A 9,058-nucleotide genomic window follows, 5' to 3' on the forward strand; every position below is an offset into this window, starting at 1 on the left:
ATTGATTAACATTTTAGGTTTCAGCATGTAGATTACAACAATGTGGCATAATGAAGAAAAAAGTCTCAAGGCTTACGTTTTCTTATTATAATATTTTTATGTGGCTTACAGCATTTGTTACTATTTATCATTATGGGTTACGACGTTAAAAAAAATTATAAATATTAAAATTGTAGTAGTTAAATAATATGATGGGTTACAACGATTGGTTAATCACAAGAAAATTACATGAAATTTAATATTTCATAATAATCCCATTTTCGACCAAAGTGAGGATTACGACAATTGGCCTTTTGACCATCAATATTATATATATATTAATAAGATATATTTTATAATTTTTGCTTCGCATTGTTTTTCTTTCGCAGTTTTTATTAGTAGTGATCAAGGTTCGAGTTTTAAAATTACTGAAATTTGCATTATAATATAATCAGAAAACCCTTAAAATATGCCCGAAAAACATTAAAAATTGCAACAAAAAAAAAAATGCCAATCAAAATATAAGAATAAATTATAAAAGTGTTTGGATATCATTGATATTTGATATTCAAATCGTTTGGAAACGTATTTTTTAAATTTTTATTATTTATTTTTTTTTTTAGTTAGTAGTCTAACTTCTTTGAACATATATATATAAAAACTTAAACGAATAATTTTAGCCTAAACTTATTTTGAAGCGTCGTATTTAAGGTTTTCGGTTACGCGATGTTGCACTGCGCAGTTTTAGGTCCCAACCCCACCGCGAAACCGACGTGACGAACAGACGGTCGTAATGCTAGCCGTACTTTGTATGTTTATGCGTGCGCAGATTTAAAACATTTAACGGTACGGCCCCCGTTCACGGGTACTGTCACCCCGTGCGCGATAAAATCCACGCGAGAAAAACCGGCGGAAGCGCGTGGACGGCCGTTAGCGACGGAGATTTTCGCACACAGTGATTTTTATCCAGTACCCACCCTCGACGACCCGACACTTGGCACGCGATCTCCACAATGCAGTTGCCGCGGCAGCTGCAACGGCGGCACGGTGGCACGCGCCCCCGACAGCCGACGGCACAACGGTACATATCTCCGCTCGCTTTGTATTGTTATTCCGTCATTGTCGTATGTGCACGTACCCCGCAACCGCCGTGGATCCGAGAGGGTCGCGGGGCGCCCAGCCCCCTACACCCGTCGACGGTGGCCGCAACCCGATTGGTCGATGGAGCGCCCCGTACGCGTATAACAGCACTCGGTTAGCACACGTTCGCGGACACACCGCTGCCGTCGGAGCGGCACGTACCGCAGTCGCGACGCGCGCCGCTAGACGGTATACACCGCCGGCATCGGTCTCAGTCACTCACCGCGACAACAGTGGTGCGCACCCACAGTTGCCGGCATCATTGGACGAGAGTCCGTTGCGCGATGTATTAACACAACGATTTTGATTATTATTTTATTGCGATCGCGCTACCGTTAACAACACATCATCACTTTTTTACTACTACATTTATCTTATACGTCAGAGGCGCGCCATGACCGATTACGCGCAGGCAGCGGCGGCCGAACCGTCGTGGACTTGGTGGATGACCAATGCGGCAGCGGCGGCCATGCGGATGCGAAACCTCCGGGACCATCATGCCGGCAGCGACGCGGTGGACGACGAGTTCGTCGGACCGAACAGGAAACGACAACGAGTTGGCCACGTCAAGGGTGAGTATTGGACGAACGCTTTCGGTGATGTCGACGATGAGCACGAGAGCGGGTCGCCGACAAATGACCTGACGGCCGCAGGACCGTTAGACTTGTCCGTGAAAGCCACTGTGGCCGCACGAATAATCGACGGGCTCGGGGGCACCGGTGGCCGAGACGAGTACAAGCCCTGCACGACACCCGTTAAGAAGCACACCAACAGTACCACCAACGGTAAGTCGTCGAAAAAGGCGTCCAGCAAAACGACGAACGGTGGCGGAAACCCGGCCGCGGTAAGAGCGGCGACCCGGAAGCTGCTGCCGCAGCTGGACCAACGTGTAGACCGGTCATCTCCCGTGTCCGGCACGATAATCGTGCCGGCGTCACCGGAGGACTCAAAGAACGTGTCGTCGCATCAGACCACGAACGCGACGACGGACTGCGGTGACGGCGACCGGGACGACGACTACGAAGGGGCTGACATCGATCCCGAGTTCAACGTCGTGGTGGCCACCGACGAGGCTCGCCGCCGCTTGGAGAGCATACCGAACGCGCTCGGCCCATACCGGTGCCGGCTGTGCAGCGTCCAGTACGTGGACGCGTTCGCGCTGGCCCGGCATCGGTGCCGGTGCATCGTGCACGTCCGGTACCGGTGTCCTGAGTGCGACAAGGTGTTTCAGTGTCCGGCCAACCTGGCGTCCCACCGTCGATGGCACGGCACTGGAAGCAACGCGAAAACGCCCGGCGGTAACCGCAACACCAAGAGCTTCAACGACAGCGGTGTCAAACCCGAGGTGGCCGCGGTCAGCGATACCGATGATGCCGTCGCCAACAGTAACACAACGACGACGACCACCACCACCATCTCCACCACCTGTACCGCCGCTTCTGCGTCCGCTATAACGACAGCGGCAGGGTTCAAAAAAAATATGCTGCAACGAGCTGCACAGGCCGCAGCAGCGGCCGCTGTCGCCAACAACAACAACATCAACAACAATACCGTCATCGATAACGGCAACGCGTAAATCGACAACCGCATCGTCGTCAACGGTATTAAAAAATATTTTCATTTCTCTCTATACGCATTGGTATTATGTTATCGGTATAATCGATCAAATTGATTGACGCACAGTGTTGATAAATTAGGTTTATGAACCGTAATAAACGGACTAACATCTTGACATTTTTATGCACTCGGAAGCCCCACGACGGTTTACCATTTCGATAAATAATATTCCCATCACTATCCCGCCACTACGGAACAGTAAACATTCATAAAACGTCCTATTTAAATGTACAAGAATCGGCAACAATTTGAAAAATATTCTAGTCAAATAAATGGCTCTAATAGTTTTACTAGTTTTAGTCACTTTATGCTCGTGTTATGCAATATTCGTGTACGCTGCGTGTAAAACATATATTCTGGTCATAATACATACGTGTACACGTACAGTAGTTGACAAATGTAAATACATTTATACCTATAAATATACGTACACTTATACCTACGTTCAGATAAACGATAGGGCTTTTTTTAACCCGTGGACATTTTTAGTATTAATAATCTAGTCAAAATTATCTAAGACATCAAGTCAGTTCGTAATTTTCGCGCAGTTATATGTAAATTGTATTCTAGTCAGTATTTATACTTTTGGAATCGCGTGAGATCTCATATATTAAACACGCGCGAGTTTCGTAAGTTTCCGTTTTTCGAATCGTAGATATTACACATACTTATAAATCATAATAATAATTTCTTCTAACCCAACCTGAGTAATTATTATTTTTTCCGTACACTTCAGTTAAGTTGTTCAGTACGACTCGGGAGCGAGCGTTCAAGTCGCCACGGCTATTACAATTCAAATCCGTCCACCGAGTCGTACGGCAAACCGAAGGACTTAATGTGCCAGTATATATACTATATTAATATCGACATAAAAACCGTTCCAGTTTCGTCGAAGTTAAGTTTAATTTAGAAATTTACGTCAGCTGTTAATGTTATTGTAGTGGATAACGTGCAGTGCAGTATCATGAATAATCAACTAACCAAGGCCGCATTTTCATACAAATAGTGTATATTATTTTAACCATAGCCATATTGTATATAGTGTATAAAGTTATTATTTAATTTATTGTAAGTTTATTATTATAAAACTTCCGTTTACACTTGGTGTGCGGTGCGAGTATATTCTAGTCATTTTCCCCTGTATACTGCATAATCTACCTTATACTTATAAATATTATACATATTTATGTATATATAGGTACATCGTATAATTTCCTTTGTACATTTTTGTATCATATAAGCCATATTTATATTTTAATCAGCAACCAATATTGAAATTGTTTTGCTTTAAGCCTTGTCAAAAATACACATTACAGTCTAGTCAAATATGTATAACGTGTAACAGTCTAGTCACTTAGTTTTATAAGGTGTAGAAATTTAGTCGTCAGTTGAAACAAAGTTTAGTTGAGTATAGAGGTTAGCATCTAGTCAAAATCTAGTCTTTTTAAACTTAGTCGCAAAGAACCCAAATCTAGTCAATACTTATAGTCGAATCAATCTCAGAACAGAAATCTAATCAAAATCTAGTCCTCAGTTGAAACAAATTCAAGTCGAATATAAAGTATAAATCTAGTCAGCATTTACAGTAAAGTCTATCTTAGAATAGAAATCTAGTCAAAATCTAGTCCTCAGTTTAATCAATTTTTAGTCGAGTATAGAATATATATCTAGTCAACATTTACAGTCAAATTTATCTCAGGATAGAAATCTAGTCCTCAGCTTAAACAAAGTCTAGTCGAGTATAGAGTATAAATCCAATCAAAATCTAGTCTTCTTATATAAAGTCGCAAAGAACCCAAATCTATTCAAAATTTCTAGTCTTCTAATTTTTTTACTTAATAAGTAAATAAGTCTTAATCTTAAGTCTTCTAAATCTAGTCTACTTAAACATAGTCACAAAGAACACGAATCTAGTCAAAATATACAGTCGATTCTATTTCAGAATAAAAATATAGCCAACGTTTAATCAACAGTACAATAATTTTGTTAATCTACAGTGTTAAAATAAAATCTAGTCAATCATACAGGATTCTACAGCGTTTAGTAAAATAAGAATTACAATCTAGTCAAATAAATACACTCTAATCGAAATCTTGTTTAATTTATAAATGTATAGATACAATTTATATATGTATTTAGGTATTTAACGGAAATTATAATTACCACCAATATCGCGTGATTTATATAGTGCATACTTCAATGCAGATGTTTAAATTCCAATAGGAACCTAGTGCGTAACTCACAGCTGTGGTCAATATGTATTTAAAAAAAAATTAATATATTTTAATTATAAAAATATACCTATCTAATATAATACCAATGCGTTTTCATTTACAACATAATATTTTATTTGATAATACGAAAAAAAAAATTATTATATATTATTGATTAATTTATAGCTATTATTATTATTATTATCATCATCATACATTTATTATTATAATTATATTCTTATTATAAGATATTAAATATGTAACAGAATTTTTATTATAAAAAACAAATTAATGTAGTCTATTAACAAATTTGTATAATATTTTATATTATATTGTTGCATAACTATTTTACTATTGTAATTCATTATTCAACCATTAATTAAATATTATATCTATATTTTATCATGTAATGTTACTCCAACATTAATCAATTATAAAAATACTATACAGTAAAAAGCGTAAACTAGCATTGAACTTATAGTATATGCATATGCTATTAAATTATTGTATTAATTAAGATACCGAAAAAGTTTATCGATTATCATCAAGTATTAATTGATATACCTATTAATTATTTATTATTATTCTACTTAATCATGAAGAGAATATTTTATTAATTTATATAAAATTATTATTTATACAACAATTTTTATTTCTATTTTATAACACGTTAACGCAAAGTTCTAAGTCATGTATTGTTAATTTTTTGCACAAATTATATCGTACCCTATACATAAGTAAAAATAAAAACCTTCATTATTGCTATGGAATTGTGATATCATTATTTTTTTATTATATTCAATGTATGTGGGTATATTTAAATATATACACAAAGAATGAGACTATGAGAAAATACTTAGTGGCGAATATCGATCAAAATAAGAGTAAAAGCTTACCAAATAAGAATATCATAAAAATCAAAAAAATTTATAACATGAATTTCTATAGTTGCTTTTGGTAACAATTGAAACAGCTATCTCATTTTTTTTTCTCAATTTATGAACTTCATTATTTTGTTATGTAGTTTTTAATTGTTCTATAGAAAAAATTGTACATGCCACACTGGAACGTGACCGAAAAAAAGTTTTTGAATACGGAACTCCTTTTTAATCATTGAGCTTACAACAAATTTGCGGTTTACATACTATTTTACGTTAGTAAATTAATCAATTAATTTTGTTTTTTTTATTTTTCTTCTAATCTATCCTTGATACAATTTTCTGGATCCTTCCTATTGGTAGATTCTTGGTTACGTCTCTGAATAACTACAGCTTTTACTGGTTCAACATAATAGTTATATTATTTCAATTATTAACACAGATTGTCGGAGTGAGGATTCTCAAATAGTTGTGTACAGGTGCATATCTATGTATAAATAACATTAAACTTTGGCTGATGAACATTTTAAAGTTTATTTATATGTAAACTGGAATTAAAAAAAATTAACAACTAAATTTTCTATTTTTTAGATTTACAATAAGTAAATAATTGCTATAATAGAAAAATTATAATATTATTCGAATCAATATTTAGAAAAAGAGTCAAGCTTTTTACAAACTCATTGAAATGAATTTTCAAGTTTAAAAAAATTGAGCGATAATTTAACCGTGCCAAGTAGCAAACATGGGAAGTCCATCAATGGCCAAAAGAGGATTAATTCCTAAAAATTAGTCACAAATAAAACCTATGTATATTGGAATCAAAGAGCAGTCATACGCGTCGATGAGGAACTCTCGGAGGAAGTATTAATTAAGCATGGAGTAAGACAGGGTTGCGTTTTATCATCGCTGTTATTTAATATATATTCGGAATTTATTTTCCGTGAAGCTCTAGAAGGAATTGAAGATGACATTAAGGTTAACGGGGAATGTTTAAATAACATTAGATACACTGACGATACGGTAATTTTTACAAATGACATTGTAGGATTACAATACTTAATGGACAGAGTAGTAGAAGTCAGCGAAAGACATGGCTTAATTCTAAATACCAAGAAAACAAAGTTCATGATAATATCAAAAAAATCATAACTTAGGACATTTAATAATTAAAAATAAACGTATAGAACAGGTACAACGATTTAAGTACCTCGGAACAACAATAAATGAAGATTGGGATCATTCATTACAAATAAAGTGTAGAATTAAAAGAATTAGGGAAGCATTTCGAAAAATGTCTTAAGTATTCAAGTGTCATGATCTATCTTTTGCTACAAAAATCAGACTGTTAAGGTATTATGTGTTCTCTGTATTAATACATGAAGTCGAAATCTGGACATTAACAGAGTTAACATTCAAAAAAATTGAAACCTTTGAAATGTGGTTGTATAGGTGAATGCTAAAAATCTCATAGACAGATCGAATTACTAACCAAATGGTACTGGAAAGGATGGGTAAACAGAAGGAACTGTTAACTACAATAAAAGCCCGGAAGCTGGAATACATTGGACATATTATAAGAAATAATCAACAATACAATATACCTACTACAACTTATATTACAAGGAAAGATTGAAGGAAAAAGAAGTGTAGGAAGAAGACGTATATCTTGGCTGAAGAATCTCCGTGACTGGTACAATACATCAATAGATTTATTTCGGGCATCACTTGACAGGAATAGCATACTTAGCTAATATGATATCCAACATCTGGAACGAATAGGAACTCATAGAAAAAGAAAACCTATGATTGCTCATAGACTGTTTTAAAAGTAATTCCTAAAAACTCAAAACTTATAAAACAGGAATAACAATTTTAAATTTAACGTACCATAACTATTGATTTCGTTTCTATTATTGAAAAATTTTTAATAAATAACTTAAATATTTAAATACGAGTATGTTTTTACGAATTTGTAGTGTTATTATTTCTGTATATTACATATACGATACGTACATTAATATTCATTAAAAATATTCATATGGCGTGTTAATGATGTTAATGATTAAAGTTTATTCATGCCTAGATTATTGTAACTAATATGAATGTATTGAAGTGTCGTTTTCCTCAAGGTGAACTGTTGGAACCCTATTAAAGAAACAGTTTCATTAACATTACATCTAATTTTAAATCACCGTTTTAATCATTTATACTACAATAAGACTAAATTAACATTGCAGTTTTTTAAAATTATTAAAATATTTCACGAAAAATATCAAAGAAAGGAAATTATTTAGTATCAAAGAATTAATTTGACATAATTAAATTAATAAAACACCATGTGTAGCAAGGTTGTATAAAAAATTCTACTTTTGGTCAATTTCGTCATACAAATTAAAAAAATTAACTAATTCTATAATGATGCAAACTAGTTAATTTTAAATAATGTACTAGAAAAAATTGTTTTGATTTCGTCCATCTAAACAATTACCAATACGGCATAAAAAGTTTATTAACCCTGCTTTAGATAAGACACTTTGAAATAAAATATGATTGAAAACCTTTTTTATAAAGCCTTTAAAGTTTAAACTAGTTTACATTTAATTTGTGAAAAAAGTACTTATATCACAGTATCTGATTAAAGAAGCTTATTACTCATCCATTAACAATACATTTAAAACAGTCAAGTTAATTTCCAATCACCTAATGATGTACCATTGTTAACAATATTGTAAAACTAATTTGTTTTATAAAAAGTATCTAATTTATATAATTATAATTAAAATTAATTCAAATCTGAAGAATATCAATAAATCTAATAAAAAAAAATAACCTTTTATAACAGTTAATTACCAAAATACCAAATGTACTTGGTTTTTTAGTAATTAGCTTTAGTATTTCAGTATTTTTTTAAATAATTAATCACTCTATGAACTACCACTAAACTCACAAATTGCATTTAAAAACAATTCATAGTAGCAAACAACAGTCTTCAAAAAAATAATCAGTACAGGTAGCAACTAAATAATGATAATAAAAATAAAAAGAGCATTTAATGTAATTTTTTAATAATATTATAATTTTATAATTACAATAATAATTATGATCCTAATGATATTAATAATATAGTAATATATAATAATTGTGTGTATTTTCCTCTTGTGTGTATATATGTATATATGTATATATGTATATATATATATATATATATATATATATATATATATATAT

At 33.7% G+C, this 9,058-nt stretch overlaps 1 protein-coding gene across 1 annotated transcript; it reads left to right on the top strand.

Annotated features, from left to right (window-relative positions):
• Positions 1–1,124: 1,124 nt before the first annotated feature.
• LOC112686567 lies at positions 1,125–3,201 on the top strand. The gene has a single exon (XM_025558918.1). The coding sequence runs from the start codon at positions 1,514–1,516 to the stop codon at positions 2,693–2,695; it is 1,182 nt and encodes a 393-aa protein (XP_025414703.1). The 5' UTR covers positions 1,125–1,513; the 3' UTR covers positions 2,696–3,201.
• The last annotated feature ends 5,857 nt before the right edge of the window (positions 3,202–9,058 follow it).

The sequence above is a fragment of the Sipha flava genome, unplaced genomic scaffold, assembly GCF_003268045.1.
Source record: "Sipha flava isolate LNK unplaced genomic scaffold, YSA_version1 314_pilon_pilon, whole genome shotgun sequence".
Classification (NCBI taxonomy): Eukaryota; Metazoa; Arthropoda; class Insecta; order Hemiptera; family Aphididae; genus Sipha; species Sipha flava.